Source organism: Emydura macquarii, unplaced genomic scaffold (assembly GCF_026122565.2).
Source record: "Emydura macquarii macquarii isolate MOO-44397 ecotype Brisbane River unplaced genomic scaffold, CSIRO-AGI_Emac_v2 contig_3246, whole genome shotgun sequence".
NCBI lineage: Eukaryota > Metazoa > Chordata > Testudines > Chelidae > Emydura > Emydura macquarii.
Window position 1 is genome coordinate 58,362 of NW_027133383.1, and position 19,746 is coordinate 78,107.

Here is a 19,746-nt window from a genome sequence, read left to right on the forward strand (position 1 = left end):
TGGGAAGCGTCTCCTGGCCTTAGCTCTGGACTCACAACCAGGCTCCATAATAACAACCTCCTCTTGCTCCTCCCCTGGGATCCAGACACCCCGGCTTTGCCAGCAGAGTGTGCGGGTCCCCTCCATGGACATTTTTGGCCCATGGCACTGACACGCTGCCCCGTGAGGCTGCAGGGCTCGTGCGCTGTTTAGACAGCTGCCCCAGGCTGGGGCTGCCCGGGTGCTTCCACAGAGTTTACAGGCCCTGAAGGCCCTGACGGGAAGTGTGAGTAGCATGGCTGGAAAACTAGAACAGTGATTTCTGGGACATATGAGCCTGCTATGCTGGGTAGACGGTAATAACCAGGAGAACTTGAAACTGATGGTATGGCTACATCTGAGCCGGGAGGGTTGATTCCCAGCTCATGTAGATGCTGGCTTCTTTTAGGAGCTAGCTCAGGTACGTCTACTTGATCTGGGAATCACCTCCCAGCTCAGTATAGACGTATCCTGAGAGAAGCGAAGTAACAGCTCCTGGAACATGTTCAAGAACTGGAAAGACTAAAGCTGATGACTCAGGAGAGGACAGAGGTGGCTGATGGCTTTGGTGTACGCGGTAAGAGAGAGAGAGCCCAGCAATAAATTACCAGGAGGCTGCATTTACACAGGGGAATGAAGTGATGCCTCAGATACCCTGGAAGGCGTTTTGGGGGGAAAAGTCAATCAGTCGCTGAAGGGCAGGATGTCACGGTGCACAGATGCAGAGGTGGTGGCTACAAGGGAAGCTGCACTAGTGGCCGTGTGCTCTGCAGCTACCCAGCAAACCGTCCACCAATGAACTGGAAAGAGCTGGAAGGGCAGGTTGCTGCAGCTGAGGGATCAGGGCAGAAGGCCTTGCCCAGCTGAAGACCCTACGGCCCAAAGGCTGAGGCCCTGCAGGAGCTAGAGGAGATGTGCTGCTCAAGGGGCTGGATCTCAGCTGAGAGGGGTGAACTGGCCCCTCTCAGCACTGAGAAGGTGACTGGGAGCAGCCGTGTTTGTTGCTGCAGAAGGAGCTGGTTAAGCTCCAGAACCAGCTTACGATCGAGTGTGGAATGAAGCCCAGCTCTGAGCTGCACACGAAGGTGGAGAGCCCAGAGGCTGAGGTGATGGTCACACTTATGCAAACTGAGCAGCCCCTCGAGTCCCACTGCGCAAGGATGGCAGAATCTGCCCTTTCACTGGATAAGCAATTTAATTTATTTTGTGCTGCCCTCGGATTTCCCAGGTGCTGCAGATGTTCATGCTGCAGTCATGTTGGAAGGAGAAGAGCACAGAATAACAGCGTTCACACGGGGAGTTAGTCTGGAACAGCTTTAAATTCACACCCTAACTATTACACTGCCAAAGGGCTATTCCACACTAGCTACTCTGGGCTCTTTCCTGTGCATCCCCATGTTGACAGGCACTAATGTAGGGGAAGGAGGTTTGAATTCCTAGTTCCTCATCCCAGCAACCCTTCTAGAGACACCAGCTGCCCCTCTGCTCTCCATCCACTGTCTGCCATCACATGGCAGGGCTGCCAAAAATGGACAGCAGAGATATAAACAATTCATTGACTAAAGGCTATAAAACAGCAACCGAGAGCAGTTACACAATTGTCTGTTTTCACTAGCTCCCTCCCACCGCAAACAGTCAGACTAGAGGAGGTGTGTGGATTCCCAGCTCCTCAAACTTTCACACGGACAATCACTTTTTACTCCTTCCCATTAGTTATTGGGAGGGCTGTAAGAGGACTGAATATCCCAGGGGAATGGGACAGAGCGTAACTGAGGCCGTATCAGCGTTAGTTACCTGCATATTTTCGGGCTCTGGCAAGACCTGAAATAATCAGAAATGAGAATTTACACAAATGAAATACAGACTCAGCAAGTCACATATTGAAGAAAAAAAAAAAAAAAAAGACATAAACCAGAAACGGAGCTTACCCACTTCTGCCAGAAGGATCCATGGGAATGAAAGGGGAGAAAAGGAAAAAAAGAACATAAATGAATCAATAGGAGAGATTTTCAGTGACAAACATGCCCAAAATATAACTTACATTGACATCAGTGAAAATTCTGCCTTAGTGAGGATGGCAGGATTGGGCCCCTAATTATTAATCAGGGCTTCTGCTTTATGGCACCTGATCCTGCAAACCCTCCCGCAGAAATCAATGGGGTGGCACCTGTGAGAATCATTCCTGTGAGTCAGGGTGGCAGAATGGCGGAAACCAGGCCCTGGACATCAGAGAATTCCCCTGGTGTAGGGAGCGCTCAGCTGGCGTAAAGCAGCACTGCTGACTCCTGTGCCAACTACGACCCCCTCCACCATCCTGGTGTAGGCGGCATGTCAGGGGTGGAAGGGGTTGGGAGGGGGTGTGTTGGGGCAGAGCAGAGCACATCACCAATTCTCAGGGACCACAGCCAGCTGGAGCAAATGAGAGCAGCCCCTAGGGCAGCTGGATAATCAGGGAACCATAACCAGCTCCCTAACTGTATCCCCCCCCGACACACACCAGGCAGATCCTGGCACAGGAGACAACATGGGCCTGCAGTTCAGAGAACTCTTCCCTTTTGTAAGTGTTTCCATAATATAGATGATGCAGGTGTGACCCTCCTGGGGTGCTGAGCGCCAGCAACTCCTGCCGGCGTCAGTGGGAGCTGATGGTGCTCAGCCCTGCACAGGCTCAGGCATATGGGTCTGACCCCACAAGTGCTGTGTGGAAGCCAGTGGGAGTCAGAGGGCCCAATGCAGCCCCAAGGGAGGCGATGGGCGTGGGAGTGTGGCCGAGGAGAACTTGCAGGGTTGGGCAATATTGGAATAAAACAATTATCGTTATTGTGATAAGGTCTCTCTGGAGACAGTGAGTGAGGCTTGTTTGGAGGTTTTTTAGAGTGTTTTCAAGGGTTAATGTTATGAAAAATAAAACCGAGAATATTCATATTTCAGTGTCACTAACCTTCCATGTATAATTTCTGGGTAATATCGATTTGTGTGTTATCAGTCCTGTGGAGACTGAATCGCATAGTGGCGTCTGCAGCACCACATGCACTTCCCCCCCCACGCGGATAAAGAGGCAGCCTAGGGAGGGTTGACTAAGCAGCACGAGCCGCATGTACCTGTCTCCTTATAAGGAAATGAAGTGACCCCACCTGCTGGTGCGTGGTCAGCAACTGCCCAGGATAATTGTAATCACCTGGTTGGCTGGTTCATACCTGCCCAGGAAATCAGGAGCACCTGGTTGGCTAAACTCCGAGCCATGACCTTAGAAGGTCATGCAGCAAATAGCAACCAATGGGGCTTAGCCTCTGCTGACCGTGGGAAACTATAAAAGTTCAAACCCAGGTGGCAGAAGGGAGAGAGGAATTGAATCTACCCGGCACCCCGTGTATCTCTTGGTCGTGTTGGCGGGCTGACGCATCTTCCCCAGCCTGCTTCGCTGTGAACTGATCACTCACAGTGGCTCTCTCCCGTCTGCAGTATCTAAAGCAAACGGCAACTGAATTTGGCCAGCATGGTATACCTGTATATAATGTTTGTGAGTATGGATTAACTGTTTTCTGTTGTGTTTGTCTTGTAACTTCTTTGGGGAACTCCAAAACCGGGCACCCTAGTGTCAAATGCTGGCAGCCACGCGTTGATCCAGGAGAGATCACAAAACGCTAAAGTCTTGGGTGGCACATTTTGTCCTTTCGTGCACGGAGTTCTCCTGCCCTTTGCTATCACTGTTTGCTGTGCAATTGCTTGCTGTGAAACTCTTTATTATAGAAATAGAACTGTGTTATTATAAGGATAGGATTGTTTATTGTAAAATAAAGGGTTTATTGATTAAGCAAACCCCCAGAATCATCACTGTCTCGCTTAACCCCCCGTATCCCAAACCGAACCTATCAGAGAGTTTTTCTCTCCGTTTCCACAAGTCCTAGGTCTGGAATTCCCCTTGTCCTGTATATTACCTCTTGGAGTGACACACTTCCGTTTATTTTACACTAACATTTCTTTACACACACAGATCTGAGAGTTCACTTCCCAAGTTAGAGTTTCATCAAAACCATTACAACTGCACTTACCTTTCACTGCCTCGTATTCCGCTGGAATGGAAAAGACAGTGTGGATTAATTTCAACTCACAAAAGTTAATGTGCAGTAATCAAGGTAAGAGTAACTTCTCCCTCACTGGGGACATGAATGTTTTGAGAGGTTTGTCCAGGAGGTGCTAAGCAGAACACAGCGTGGGAGCCGACTGCTTGTGGGGGCAGGGACCAAAGCTCTCCTGCTCCAGCTGTTACATGTAATGCTTTACACAGCTCAGACATAAACCTGGACTAGAAAGCTTCCTGGCTCCATGACACAGCTCCTTACCCTTCCCATCCTCCAGCCCCTCTTTGTCCCCCTGCCTCTTGCCATATCTCCATACTTCATGCCAGTCTCCTGCCCCCATCCCACATTATTATTTACATTCCAGTATCTTCTCGAGGCTCTGCTCAGGGCCATGAGGTGAAATTTCTGGGAGGGATGAGGGGGGCAAGGTCATGTCTGATCTTGTGCATTTTCTTTGTAAAGAAATCATTGGGATCTGTGGAGAGGGGGGCGGGGGCAGGAGGAGGGAAGTTGAGGAGGGAATCACAGGTGGCAAACTGGTGGCTGGGATCGCGGGAGTCAATCAGGGTGACAAGTCCAGCTGCTTAACTGGGAAATGGCAGAATGGAAGGGGGAGAGTAAAGGGGATTTTTAAAAAACAAAGCACCAAAAAAACGAAGAACCCAAGAACTGTGGGAAGGAGACAAACCCTCCTCCTTGAGCGCATAAGTCAACCTCTGACTGAGGGGGCTAGGAAGACACTTTGGTGACAAGCAGGTTGTTCCATCACTGGTCACTAGAGGGTTTCTTGTATCTTCCTCAGAAGCAGCTAATCCTGGCCACTGTCTCAGACCCGATCCCAGGCTGGGGAGCACTGCTCTGATCTGTGCTGGCCACTCCTGTGTTCTTTAAAGCTGCTGTTTTAGGCCTCAGGTCAGCCAAGAAAATAAAGCGGATACTTAAGTACTTTGCAGAACTGGGGCCTTCAGGAATATACATCTAGGGCAGGGGTTCTCAACCTTTTTCTTTCTAAGGCCTCCACTCCCCCAACATGCTATAAAAACTCCATGGCCCACCTGTGCCATAACAACTCTTTTTCTGCATATAAAAGGCAGGGCCAGCATTGCAGGGTAGCCAGCAGGGCAATCATATATAATTCTATATTATAAAATACAATAAAAATACATCTTGATTATGAAAAAAGACAATAGGCCAGGATTGCATAGAGAAAGAAGAACGGGCACAAGATGTTATCCATAACTGGCAGTGGGAGTGTGTCATAAAAAGAGGATCCCAGCTCTCTGAACTGGACAAGCGCTGCTTGGACTGACCAGGTGAGAAATACCTTATCGGAGAGGATTGTAACCTGTTAACAAGTAGAGGCCATAGATTGTATTTTGTGTTTCTTCTACATGTGTCTGTGTTTCCAAATCCTTACACTTGCTTTTATTTGAGTCTCTATCTCACGCTCTATTAATTAAACTTCAATTTGGTTTTACAATAGACACGTCTAAGTGCCTTGTGCAAATGAGTGTGTTGAATGAAGGTGAAGCCAATAAGCTGGCTGCCCTGTTTCCACAGAGGCGGTGGATTGGCGTACACTGTGGTTGTCGAGTGCAACAAAGTGTGTGTGTGTGTGTGTGTGTGTGTGTGTGTGTGTGTGTGTGTGTGTGTGTGGGTGAAGGGGTGAATTGCTAGACTGCAGAGAGACACAGCAGGGCTTGTGGAGCCTGGAGCAGAGCGCCTTGTGTTGCCTGTAGCCGGTAGCTGTGGGAGAGTTTCCCCCAGTGGGCACAGACAAGACTCTCTCACACTGTGAGCAGCTGGTAGCGATTCACCCTGGAGACCTCTCGTAACCCCTAAGGCATCACAAAGCTCCCTATACAATGAACGGGGAGAGACGGGCGCCTTAGAAGGGGATCCACAAAACCCAGCGCGCTAAGAACCAGAGAAATGCTGACAAGAGGGGTGTGTGCTAAGTCCTGCCCCTCTCAGGAGTCTGGCTTCTCTCTGCTAGCAAGCCACAGCCAGGAGCCCCTCTTCTGCAGCCAGGCAGCTTAGGCCCTTCAGTGTGTCTTGTGAGACAGGGTAAGGCAGCTACTGTGCACCACCCAACATGGCTGGGGATGGTGGTGGTGGTGGTGGTGGGGGGGGGTTTACAGAGTGATTCTCAATTAATATTTAATTAAAGTTTAACAACTTGAACAAAAGAGATGGAGGGACCCCACATCAGACTATCCCATAGCTGTGGTTAGACCATTCTCCTGAGAGTTGGGAGATCCCTGTTCAAATCCTTTCCCCTCATCTGGCAGAGAGGGGGGACTTGAACCAGAGTGTCCCACATCCTAGGTGGATACCCTAACTCCTGGGCTAAAGGTTATAACGAAGGGACATCGCCTCTCCATCTCTCACTGCTGTGTGGTGTTGGGTGGCCTCCACGCATGTCTACTGGTTCAGGCCCCAGGGGTGAGATAGACACTCCCCCACCCATCTGCCCCCCAGTTCCTGGGTCTCTCTGGAGCTCAGGTGGGAGATAGGTGCCAAGATGTCTAGAGCAAGGCAGCAGTGCGTGCCACGTCCCCAGCGGCAGAAACTTAGATACCAAGAGAACTTTTACAGCAGAGATTGATACACCGAGTGAGTTTAGGCACCTACAGGGGTAGGTATCAGCCAAGTGAAGTTTATGGATCACAATGACTAAAAGTGGGATTCAAGATGCCTGCATCTGGGGTTAAGGTGCCTAAGTCTCTTTGTAGCTACAGACCATATTGAACAATGCAATTCCCAGATAAAACCACATTAAGGTGGAGTTAAGGTTGAGGATGTACTTGTAACTTAAGGGTAAAAAACTCTACAAGGATCTTGAAATTATCTCCAGACCCAGTGTTATAGACCCAAGAAATACAGAATTAAGGTTAAATTTAAAAGAAATTCAAACAAGCTGTGATAGGGTGTCTGGCACCTTCTCCTGAAGCAGCCAGTGCTGGGATGGCTGCTGTCAGAGGCAGGATCCCAGACCAGATGGGCCCGGGTCTGATTTGCTCAGGCAGCTCCTGTGTCCTTAAAAGCTTCTGTTTTAGAGTCTGATACAGCACAACACTTGGGTGTTGTCTACACCATAGTTTCTCAACCTGTGGTACGCGTACCCCTGGGGGTACACAAGACACAGGCAGTGGGTACGCGGTGAAAAACCCAGTGAAGGGAGGCAGGCGGCAGCCCCGGCTTCTGGGGGAGGCAGGCGGAAGGCACCGGCTTCCTGCCCGGTCCCACCTCCTTGCTGGGAGGTAGATGGCAGCCGCCGGCAGTTCTGGGAAGCTGGGTGACAGCTGCCAGCTTTTTGGGACGCTGGGCAGCAGCCGCCGGCTTGGGCAGCAGCCTCTGGCTTTTTGGGAAGCCAGGCGGCAGCCACTTGCGTCCCGCCCGGTCCCAGCTCCCAGGTGGGAACCCAGTAGCAGCCTCCTGCACCCTGCGAGCTGGGCTTGCAGCTGTGTGGCTGCCACCTGCACCCGGCTCTGAGCCAAGAGACAGCCTCCCACACCCTGGCTTGAAGACAGGCAGCAGCTGCCTGCCACTTGCCCACATCCCCGGGTCCCAGCCTGCGCGGAAGCCTCCTCCGCTGCAGCTCGGAGCAGGTGGCAGTTGCCCACCTCCTGGACTGGCAGCCAGGCGGCAGCCGCCTACAACTTGCCCAGGTGGCAGCTCCCCTCCCTGGCTCAAAGTCCGGTGCCCAGAAAACCAGGCGGAGAGACCAGCAGCTCGCCCAGTCCTGAAGCCGGGCTCTACCCGCAGGCTTACTTGTCAATTTAGTGAACTTCACAACTGTGACAGCCCCAGATTTTACCAGTATAAAAATCTTAAGAGGGGCCCACACAGTGTGATTTGCCCCAAGCCCGCACCCCCTAGGGACGGCCATGGGGAGCGCTGCTATCCACTCTGGTGGGCCGCTAGTGCCTGCTCATCCCTCACAAGTTCCCACCTGTGTGAGGAGAACATCATGTGACCCCAATAGTGATTGGCTGGCGTTGAGCTTTGCTCCTTTATGGAGGAAGAGGAGGAGGAAGGAGGGGAGAAACCGCAGGGGGTTTTGTGATCTGCCACAGCCACACAGCATTGCAGAACTCAGGACCCTCCTGCTTTATGAGAAATACAGTTGTCCAGCGGTAAAGGGGAAAAGATTGTATTTCTCAGAGTGGAAAATTGAGTGTTGGGTACTTATTAAAATTTTCAGAAGTTGGGGTACTTGCTACTTAAAAGGTTGAGAAACACTGGTCTACACTAGGAAGTTTTGTTGAGAAAAGTCAGCAAAAAGTCGACAAACCAGTCCTGGTGTATGTGCTACAGTCACCTACCCGCCAACAAAACGGCCGTTTTCCCGACAAAATAAAACCACCTCTACAAGAAGCATAGGGCTTTCATCTGCAAACCTCTGGGCTGGGATGGGTAGTGCGGGGGTGGGGGCAGCCCACAGGGAGCTGGGGAGCCTGTGGGCTCCCTGCAGAGAGCGGAGAGACGGCACTCTCAGCTCCCCACATACTGCCCCTTAGGTCGGTGGAAGTGGTCCTGGTGAGGACACACTCCACCGACCCAAGGAGAGCAGTGTGGACATCAGCCACTGGTATAATTATAGTGGTGGCTGAAACTTGACATGTCTTATGTCGACAAATTTCTGTAGTGTAGACATGGCCTTAAGCACATGCTGAACAGGGCAGGATTGACTCATGGGCTTAAAGTCCAGCATGTGCTTAACTACCCTGCTGAATCGGGGCCTTAGTGAATCTATATTAAAACCCTGTTTAGATAAATATCCCCAAATAAAACCAGCTTCTTTGAAGACAAAGCTCTTATGAAAATCAACTATTACTATTGACTCAGAGAAGGGAGGCCCCACAACCAACCGGATGGCATTTCTGTCTGTCTGTCTGTCTGTCTGTAATGTGATAACTTTTGAAAACCACGTCCCATCTGCTCCAACGTTTCAGGGCATGTTTTAGGCAGCAGTGGGCAGAGCCTTCCTGATTTTGGTGAAAAATGGAAATCTTTAAAGCCTGATTTCCACTAAAATCTCAGGACACAGGGTGAGGCAGTGACCTCAGGGTTAGGATTAGGGTTGAGGATGAGAGTTGGGATCCCGCATCCCACTCCAGCCATCCCCCAGGCAGGTTTCTCATCCCCAGTCCAGCCAGACCCCTTCCCTCCAGACCCCAGCCCCACTCAGAACCCGACTGATTTTGGTGAAAAATCAGAAAATGGAAAAGCCGGATTTTACTGGAAATAGATTTTCCAATTTTCACCCAAGTCGATATGGATCTGCCCAGAGTGGGGGTGGGACCTGGTCACAGGGGGCTGAGGGCTTGTCCTGGGGGTGCAGCTCTGCCTACATGAGTAACAAAGTGGGTGCCCCGCCCTGTATTACAGCTGTGCCTAGAGGCCAGGCCAGGCCAGTGCTGGGCTCTGCACAGATGTGGAGCAGTCGCCAGTCCCTGCCCCGAAGAGCTGCCAGTCTAACCAGACACGACAGGCCCAGGGCGGGGGAATGGGCAGGACACACAAGCAGAGTGAGCAGAGCGATGGTGCAAATGGCACGTCCCTGCCACCCTTTAACAATCACCCTGCGTTGTGCAGGGGGAGGGATGAGCTACAAGGAAAGGGAGGGGGAGGGGAGCAGGACGGGGGTGGGTGAGGTTGGGGTGACAGGACTGGGTTTGAGGGGGTCAGAGCTGGCAGCCAATCAGCACAGAGAGAAGATGGGTGAGTGACACTGTGACAAGCAGCATGATGACATCATCAGCCACCGCGTCCCTGCCACCTTCTGCCTGCCAGGGGCACCCCGGGGGTGTGAAGTGCTACAGCAGCTCCCAGCATGGGCACGTCGCTGGGACACGGTCGCAGAGTGACCCCAAACTTGCTCCCTCCCCCGCCGTGTGGGAGCAATAAATCCCCTGGGTTCAGTGCATGGAGGCTGGGTTTGTTCATTCCGTGCGCTGAGTGTGCGGGACAAGGGGCAGAGCTTCCCCACGCACGGCACAAACCAGACTGGCTCTCGGTTCACAGTGAGAATAGGGGTCTGTGCAACTTGTGAAAAAGTCTGAGATTCCCCCTCCGCATCCCAATGAACCAAGGGACCGACCGTACCTTTCTCTGCCAGATGCGCCGCTGCAAGTCAATGACAGGAGAGGGGTGTTACAAGGCAGAAGATTTAACTTCAATTATTCAAGACTCACAGGACTCATTTTTCTTCTGGTAGACGCTAAAACACACACAGGGCTCTGCCCAGCTATTCCCGCTGCCAGAGTTATACTGGGGACACAGCGCCTAGTGCAGTTAAAAGGTTGAGTAAATGCCCTCTCCTGTCCCTATCGGCTGCGTGAAGGGAGGCCCCACACGGAACTCGATGGTGTTTCTGTCTGTCTGGAATGGGCATGTTCTTACAATCATAGGGCTAAACCCTGGTGATTTTGGTAAAAACTAGAAGTCTTTAAAATCCTGATTGCCACTAAAATCACCGTTAGATCCCTCAGGATACGGGGTGAGGTTAGGGTTTAAGGTGAGGTGATGTTAAAGTTAAAGTAGCAGGCCCCTCGTCCCACTGCACTCAGCCCCCCAGTTGGATTTCTTGCCTCCTCTTCAGCCAGCCCCTGCCCACTGGGCTCCTCACCCCCGTATTCCAGCCAGGCCCCTCGCCTCCCCACTCTGGTCAGAGCCCTATTGATTTAGGTGAAAATCAGAAAAGCCTGATGCAAGGGCAGGTTCTGGGAGGGGGGCAGCGGGGCAATGGCCCAGAGACTGACTTCCCCACTACCAGCTCAGATTGCAGAGTCTCTAGGGCAGCAGTTTTCAACCTTTTGTCATTTGTGGATCTCTACAAAATGTCAAATGGTGGGGCAGACCACTTTGGAAATCTGAGACATAGTCTGCAGCCCTCCAGGGATTTGTGGAGCACAGGTTGAAAATCACTTCTCTAGTGGGAGAAAAGGAGGAGAGGTGAGATACCCCCCTTCATATTTATGGGGATAAGCATTACATCAGTTACTGTAAGTGGCCTAGACACTGACCTTTCTCACTCTCCAGTTCCAATCGCAGCGTCTCTGGATGGAGAAAAGGATGAGAGGTGAGATTTCATTCTGTCATGTTTATGGTGAAGTTCCTGTTATTGTTTAATGCATCTGGGCTGTCGTTACAAAATAGAGAAACAAATAGATGGACACATGGAGAGACACAGATGGATCCCTGCGGAGGTCCCTGCACTCCCATCCTAGGCCAGCTTCTGGTCACGGAGTCCTGGTCCCAGTGACAAACAGGAACAGCTCCCTGTAAGGCCAGGCTAGTTGGAAGGTGCCCAGCTAAGAACACAGTGGAGGTGCCTTTCTTTAGCTGGGTGCTCAGCTCAGCATGAGCCAGGGAGGAGGGTGTGGATGGACCCTGCAGGCATCACCTCTAAGATCAGCTCTTTCCCACATGGAGCTCGCCCACTGGGTGTGTCAGCCTGGGATACAAACACTGCAGGAAATGGAGGTAGCATCATGTCTGACAGTCACTTCTGAGCACAGCCTGAGCTAGACCATCTGTGCCCCAGTGCGAGCAGTGTCTCAGGGCAGCCGTGCAAGTCCGGAGTGTGTTTGTTTTGTTACAGCACTCCTAGCCAGACCGCACAGCTGTGCAGCTGGGGCAGAGAATTCTCTCCAAGGCCCGTGAAACAAGACAGTGACAGTTAATTGGTCTGATTTGTTAGTGTTTGGAAATGAGCCCAACATAGCTCTCTCTGGGCACATAGACACATTTTACATACAACTCGAAATGAGATAATCCCTGTCACCTAAACATGGGCTCAATGCGCATCCTGTATCCATTCAAACCACAAACTAACCAGTTCAAACCTGGTGCTGACAGTGTGGGAAGGTGACAGGTCTAAACACACAACATCCAGTTCCAACTTTCACATCCATCTTGACTAGAAAATCATTTAACAGACATTTCCCCTTCCCAGTTCTTCCTACACTTGCAAATTTCTACATAAAGTTCACAGCACTTCAGGGAAGAAAAAAACCTCTGGGTGGGACTTTCAAAGGTGCCTTAGAGGTTTACACACTGGTGCTCATTAATTTAAACAAAAACTGAGTATTCAGACCCCTTGGGCAGCTTTGAAAACCCCAGCTCCCTATAAACACAGAGATCACTGAAGGCCAATTTCTGCCCTTTGTGACCCGAGAAAAAACCTCAGCTGAGCACTCACACTGCAGTAGAGAGTTCATTGCCCTGTTCCTGTAACAAGACCTCAGGCTGAGCCAATCTTACTGTAGATAAGGTAAATATTAACCTTTCCATTTACACAGCCACTACTTTGCCCACCCACAGCTCCTACTTACCTAGACAGGGACAAGAGGGGATCCATGCACAGACTGGGGGGCAGAACTGGGCCCTAAGAAGCCCCTTCTCTCCTCCTACTTTGCTTTCAGGTTTTCCTGCAAGCAGCCCAGTTACACATGTCGGAGCTCCAAGCCCAGCTCACTGAGCCTCACATTTGTGTTTCAGCTGGAGCAGGGCTGACCCCACGGAATAGCTCAGAGTCACATTCCAGCGGGTGCCTTGGTGAGAGCCGAAGGGGTGAAATCACTTGATGCTTCTCAGTTCAAATGTCCAAAAGTCATAATTTATTCAGCTCCCCCTTCACCCTCAGCCCAGCTCCTGCTGCCTGAAACTCCTCCGGATATTAAAAAAAAGCCCCTTAATCCCTGTCTCTCGGCTTTTGGTTTTGGTTTTAAATCTCTGTCTGTCTGTCTGTCTCTCCCTTTCACCAAGTCCCCACATTCTCCTCCCCACCATTACTTTACCTTTCGCTCTGTGTTCCCTCCAGAAGCAGTAACTGGCCAGGGGAATGAGAACAGGCAGGAGAGCCAGGATCACGTTCAGAGCCACCATCCAGGGACTGACCCTTGGGAAAAACAGCTCTGCAAGAGAAAGTGTCATTGATTAGTTGGAAGCAAACACGTGCAGAATGAAGGCAGGACACTCAACAGTGGTGACATGGCCAGTTACAAGAATCTCACAGGGAAATACACAGTGATATGTGGCTCCTTTGTGCTTTATTATTAAGCCAATGAAAGTCCAAGCTTTAGTCTTCTTACTGACCATGGTTAATTCATGGGAGGGGCTGTGTTTGCAACATGGAAGGTAGAGGGTGGAGCTCTGCTATGCTGCATCCATCTTCATCCTCCCCTGGCCTACGTCGAAGCGAGCCGGTGTTCCCTCACTTCCCTAGGCTGCTCTGACTGACCCCAGGGCTGCAGCCGGTGCAGACTGGCCCTCCCTAAGGCAGTGGGCACAGCTCACCCCATTTTGCTTTACGTTGGCTCATCTGGGGTGTAAATCTACCTCGCACTAGGCTGCTGCGCACTCACTGGCTGTGTGGACCCTGCTGCTGGGCACTGAAAGTTCCCTGGTGCACTTTGATCTGTTCCCGTTTCAAAGCTGGGTAGAGCAAAGCGCACCACGGAATTGTTAGTGCAGGTAGCAGGGGCCACACAGGCAGACGGTGCCTGGCAGGCTAGAGTGAGGCAGATTTAACCCCCAGCTTGCCGTGAACTAACTGTTCCTGTAGACCACGGGTGGCGAATGTCCGGCCCGCGGGCCGTTTACGGCCCGTGAAATCATTTTGTGTGGCCCTGGCTGCGGGGGGGAATTCAGCGGCGGCGCGGATTCACAGCGGCGGCAGGATTCCGTGGAGGGGCAGTGCCCGCCGCCGAAACCCTGCCGCCGTTTGCCCGTTTTCGGTGGCGGGAGGACTTTGGCAGCGGGCACTGCCCCGCGCCCCCCACGGAACCCCGTCGCCGCCCTCAAACCGCGCCACCGCCGAATTCTCCCCCGCCGCCAGGGCCACCATCAGGCCCTTGACACAAAAAGGTTCCCTACCCCTGCTGTAGACAAACCCTGATTTTGCTCACACACTGCACAGCCCAGCTCTAGCCTGGGAACAGGACCTCGAAAACCCCAATCCCAACCCGCATTCCTAAATTGACAGTTTGCAAATCCAGCATAGTCCTCACTGCTCTGCAGGGACAAAGGAGAATTCCCTCCCCCTCCCCCCAGAGAAGAGATGATCACTGGATACGGAGCTGCTCTGAGAATCTGGCCAATGGCAGCCCAGCCTGCGAAGTCCTAAACACCCTCAGCTCCTGCTGGAGTCACAGAGCACTGAGGCTGCTCAGGATTTACAAGAAGCACTCGGCACCTTGAAGATTCAGGCCAATAATGAGAAGATACAATTTTAAATACCCTCCACCAATGTCTGCACCATCTCAGTCTATCCACGCGCGGCTTGGACGGGCACTGACCTGCTATGGAAATCTCTGACTGCCTCTCCTGGTTGAGTCGGGGGTTCCTGACACAGCAGGACACTTTCCGGTTGGACTCCTCTGTTAGAACAATGGCAGCCTCTGTATGGAACAGGCCATTGGCCTCTTGGGATATGTTCACAGAGACTGATGGTAAGAGCTGCCCCTGGAGATCTCTCCACAGCACCTCGGGCTCTGGGAACCATCCAGATGATCGACACACAACCCGGATCCCTCCATCCTGATGTCCCTCCACAGAGATGGCAGGAGCAGAGCCCAAACCTACAGAAGAAATGAATGAACTTGTGATGACCCTACAGAGCCCACTAATGAGCAAAATGTTTTTCCACTATTATCAAAGCCATTTCCTATTAAACTAGTAATTGACTGTGAGCCCCTGGGTGTGGCTGGTTAATTAAACTGGCCAGATTCCAATTTGACATACAGTAGAATTAATGTTAATGTCAGGGCTGTTCCGTGCACAAACTTGCTCCATTTTAGTTAAAGTGGTTTAGTTAAACCAGCGTAAGCCCCTGTGTGGACACTCTTAAATCAAGAATGAATGAATTCAAGCTAAATTAATACAAACCATTTCTAAATCATGTAAGAGTGTCCACATAGGGTTTTGCACTACTTCATTGAAATCAGTGCATGTGTATGTGTAGAAAAGTCTTCAATTAATTCACTACTAAAAAACTTGGTTACTGGGGAGGTCAGGTTGCGTTGGCAGTGCCTCTTTCCATTCCAGAGTGCAGAAGTTAGCAAAAGAAAATTGGACTCCTCTGAGAGCCAGGAAAGAAACCCACACCCAAAAAATGCAGACATTAGATAAGAAGGAAATGCAGTGTTAAGGTAATGCCTCCCACACCAGACCACGCTGTGCAGAGAAGGCCTTTAGCTGTTTGGAAATTTCACACAGATGATCCTCCATGGAGCAGAAGAGAAGGGACACGTGTCTGGAGCCTTCCCCACTCAGGATTCTTTTTTTAAAACTTAATTTGTGTTGTTTTGATATAAACACATAATGAACAACACAGACAGGTGCAAATAATGTAAAAACCTGCACTAGATGGAAGTAGCAGCTAAATATCAAAATACAACATTCATTATTTGCAAAACCTGGTTCGATGAGGTCTGACCCCACTTCCACACACACACGCAGCCTCATGTGACCTGGGTTGGGCTGGCTTGTCTGTCTAGGGAGTTCTGAGCCCTTCTCCCTCCTCCATGTGTGCCAGGATCTGCAGAAACCCTACCCTGCCCTACTGAGTGAGGAGGGGCTGAGGAGATGCATGCTGTGAGCATGAGCCAAAAACACACACTGCTGAGACTGGGGTGAGGGGCTGAGAATGGGCATGCTTGATGCATAGCACCAGATCTGCAGCACTGGGGAGGGGGGATGGGAACACCTTCTGCCATGAATGGAGCAGTTCACACCTCTCAGAGTCATGGTTTAAGGCTGTATTTATCTCCACTGGGGTAGCCTCATTAAACTGAGAACATCTAATTAGGATGAATCGGCCACAGGGCTCACCTCACTGAGACTCTGATACTGGGAGATGGCTGGGCAGACCCCTTCCCTCCTCCTCTCTTTATCCTGCCTAGACAGCCGCCTTTCAGCATTATCCTGTGCTGAGGAATGAGGATCTGGGTACAGCAAAGCAGTTGCTGATGGTTAATTCCATACTGTGTTATGGCGGGCACCAGCTCTGCTTCAGTTCAGATTGCAAAGACTTTTCTGTTTAAAGGAAGATTCTTTTAAGTGCTCTGAAATCTGCAGGCACACCTGGGCTGTGGTAAAGTTTGCTGTGACTTGTAGGAGGGCAGGGCTGGGAATGATCCAAATGTGGAGTCATTTGAGCAAAAGATTCCCAAGATACAGACCCTGAGAAAATCCAGCCTTTCAGAAAGTTCCCAGATTCTAGCAACTTTGAAGTTTGAAACCCACCGTGGGAAGAAATCTGCGAGTGACCTGTGAACATGTGGGGGGAAACTCAGACTATGTCAAGGTGAGTGGATGGTTACATTGTTTTTCTTTTTTGAGATATCGTCTGCATATAGCAGATAATTCAGAAGATGCTGAAACTATGTTTGAAAAGACAATAAATTGCACATGCAAACGTTTGCTGGGGGCGGGTGATCGGGATGGCAGAGGAGACGGAAATGCGGGAGAGGGAGAGGGCTGCAGCAAGGAATGTGGGTATTAGGGGAGGGGGATGAATTGGAATGGCTGGTAGGGAAGGAAAGAAGGGATGGGGCCTCCTCAGGCGAGGGGAAGGAGAGGGACAGGGGGATGTGATATTGTGAGGGGTGGCAGTAAAAGTTGTGGGATCTGGGGAGCCCTTCCCCTCTGCAGGGCTCTGAGCTCCCTTTTCTGCCCCCTGCATGTCCTGGGATCTGGGAGCCTGCCCCTCGTGGAATGTCTAAACCCTTCATGTGATCTGTGACCAAGGGGGTGGGAGGAGGGGGGCTGAATGTGGTGAAAATGTGAACGTCTGAAATGCAGGAAATGAATAGTTAAAATACACATCACACCTGTGTGGGGGCGGGGGGCTGGCAGAGTGTGGGGGAGGGGGAGTTGGATTGGGGGGCCTGCAACATGGCTGGGAAGTCTGGCTGGAACAGGTGCGGGGGCCCAGCTAGGCTTTGTTGTTGGGGTGAGCAGCCCAGCTCAGGGCGCAGCTCAGGCTCTGTAACCCAGGCAGTGTCTGGCCCACCAGTGCGCTGCTGCCTGTGATGTGTGCACCAGAAATGTAGGGCAGAGGGGGAGGTACATGTTGGGGGGGATGGGGCAGGAGGTGGAGAAGGCGCCAGATACACCAGTCTTCTCTCACATGCTGCAAGTAGCTGCTGTACAATAAAACTGTCAGGTGCTGGGACAGGGACCTTGGAGGGGATTTCGCTCTGCAGCCCTGTTACTGGCTACACCCTGCAGACATTGCAGAGGACGACTATCCCCATTGCACTGTCACAGAGTGTCCAGCGGGAGGAGCACTGAGCAACCACGGAGCAATTGAATGGCCTAGCAGAAAAATCCCGGGACTGGGACTATTCCTGGCTCTGCCACTGACCTGCTGGCTGACCTTCGGCAACTCATTTCTCCTCTCTGTGCCTCAGTTTCCCATCTGTACAATGGGGATAATGATGTAAAGTTGTCTGAGATCTACTAAAGGAAAAGCACTATACAAAAGTTGGGTCTTTTGATTATTACCTAGGCACAGTCATGTGGCAACTGCAAACCCAGGTGAGAATTACAACTGCCTAAATGGCCACTAACTCCTATAACAAACATTTCCCTTGTTGTTTTAAAAAACTAGAAAATTCACTGACAAAACCTTGGTTAGTGCAGAGTTCAGGCTGCCTGGTGATGTTATCTCCTGCCCTTCCAGAGCGCTGAGTTCAGCAAAACTCTGACCTCTGAAAACCAGGAAATCCATAGTGAAGGTAAACACCTCAACAACCTTAACTCTGCCCCCTTGGAGCTGGCAATAACCACTGGGAATTGGCTGCATGCACTAAAGCTGCATTCATGGGATTCAGTGCAGCTGTAATAACCAGTGGAGGGATTATTCGGCGCGCACTGGCAGAGCTGTCCCTGTGACATGCGGAGACGTGCAGGTGTACTGGGAGGTATCAATCATGCTTCATTTCAGCGCACAGTTGTGCAGGTTGTGTCAGTAGCAGGGCACAGACTTCTTGCCATGGGGATTTTCAGCAGCCTGGTGTCAGAGATGGTTGGTGAGGAGCAGTGAAGGCACCGTCCCAGAAGGAATCCTCAGGGCAAGGGCGATGGGGTGGGAACATTTTACAAGCTGGGGGTGGTTTGCGCGGAGCAGGCTCAGTGTTTGAGTGTAGAGCAAGTGTTCGCTGCACCTGCCCTGAACCTCATGGCACGGCTGCTTACAGAACTAGCTGCACCTCTGCCCCCTTTCTGCTCTCTCTGGCAGCACCTTCAGGGGTCAGGCCTCCTGCCTCTCCCTGCTCTTGGCTACAGCACCCTGTGTATCAACCACTGTTACCCTGTGGGTGCCAGACAGGAGCCGAGATCAATCCCAGCTGGTGACATCAGTGTGGGGGGATCTGCCATTGTTCTGCCCCAGTGTGCACAAAAACAGTTTTGATAAGCACATGTTAATGTCACCTGACCGTTTAGGGTGTCTGTATCTCATTACCCACTTGCTCTAATGACCTCAAATTTGGACCACTAACCCTACCCCAGACTCCAATGAGTCACAACAATTTTCAAGACAATCTGCATATGTGCCTGGATTTCAGAGACCTTAAAAAAACTGGCTTTTAAACAGTAAACTAGAATCAACCTTATACAGAGCAGAGCTACCGACCCAACATAATGAGAAAAATCGTGTATCTCGCCATGAACCCTCTGACTCCACTTATTACCCTGTTTAACACATGAAACATTAAAACAAGTTACTGACCTGCTACCTGCAGTTCCAATAAAGCGCCTCCATAAAAGACCCCAGACTGAAAAAAACATGTGTACTGCCCAGCGTCTGAGGGCTGGATATCGCGTATTCTCAGGGAAACTCTCCCATTGGTGATGTCATCTTTCAAAAGCTCAGTTCTTCCTTGATATTCCAGCATCTGCTCTCCATACTGATCCTGCCCATCACGGTACAGGTGCACGACTGCAGAGAACCGGGATCGGAACCATCTCATCTTCATGTTCTCAGCGCTCATCCTGGGGGAGAGGTGGCAGGGCAGGACGGCCTCCCCACTGACATAGGAGGTGATTGGATGGTCAGGTCCTGTCACTGTGAACTGTGCTGTGAAATGTGCAGTGATAAATGGAAATTAAAATGGTGAGGGGCTGGGGGTGGCATGAATTCAGCAGCAAGACTCACAGTAAGAGAGCGCCCTGCGTTAGAAGTGAGCACCACGTACCCATGCAGTGCCCCAGACATGTCTATGAGTGCAGAGAGTCACAGGCTTGGGGTAACTGCACCTCTGACCCCCTTTGTGGTCTGCTCAAGGATTGTCCCCTCAGGCCTCTAGCCATCACCTCTCTCTGGGCAGGGACCCAGATCACTCTCCCTCCACACAGGGGTTTTAGGATTGCAGCTCCTGCAGGTCACTGTGCTTTTCCCAGGAGGCCTAATTGAAGTCCAGCACCTGTGCTTTGCTTTCCCTCCCAGGGCTATGAACAGTGTGTGCCAGTGGTTACCAGTAACCAAACGGCTCTTCCACAGCAGAGAACATTAAAGGACAAAAGCCTAACATAAATGAATCAAACGTCTAGACACGTCCCGCTTGTAAAAAGGATTTTCATCTGGCACATGGGACTCTCTGGTAGGTTCTAAAGTCTTTCAGACCCTTCT

General features: G+C 51.2%; 1 protein-coding gene across 1 annotated transcript; it reads right to left on the bottom strand.

Annotated features, from left to right (window-relative positions):
* Nucleotides 1-445: 445 nt before the first annotated feature.
* On the bottom strand, nt 446-19,225 carry LOC137142731 (butyrophilin subfamily 3 member A2-like). The gene is made up of 7 exons (XM_067532181.1): nt 18,847-19,225; nt 14,408-14,689; nt 12,908-13,024; nt 11,132-11,164; nt 10,212-10,232; nt 4,071-4,091; nt 446-489 (listed from the first exon to the last, which is right to left on the bottom strand). The coding sequence occupies exons 1-7, from the start codon at nt 19,106-19,108 to the stop codon at nt 446-448; spliced, it is 780 nt and encodes a 259-aa protein (XP_067388282.1). The 5' UTR covers nt 19,109-19,225.
* Between the last annotated feature and the right edge of the window lie 521 nt (nt 19,226-19,746).

What these genes read in the sequence shown, in the direction of transcription:
- LOC137142731 (XM_067532181.1), bottom strand. Translation starts at nt 19,108, where the DNA reads ATGAGCGCTGAGAACATGAAGATGAGATGGTTCCGATCCCGGTTCTCT. An exon ending in GTCAGAGATTTCCATAGCAG is followed by an intron (nt 13,025 to 14,407) that starts GTCAGTGCCCGT and finishes TTTCTCTTGCAG; the next exon opens with AGCTGTTTTTCCCAAGGGTC. An exon ending in GGAATACGAGGCAGTGAAAG is followed by an intron (nt 490 to 4,070) that starts GTAAGTGCAGTT and finishes CGCTTCTCTCAG; the next exon opens with GATACGTCTATACTGAGCTG.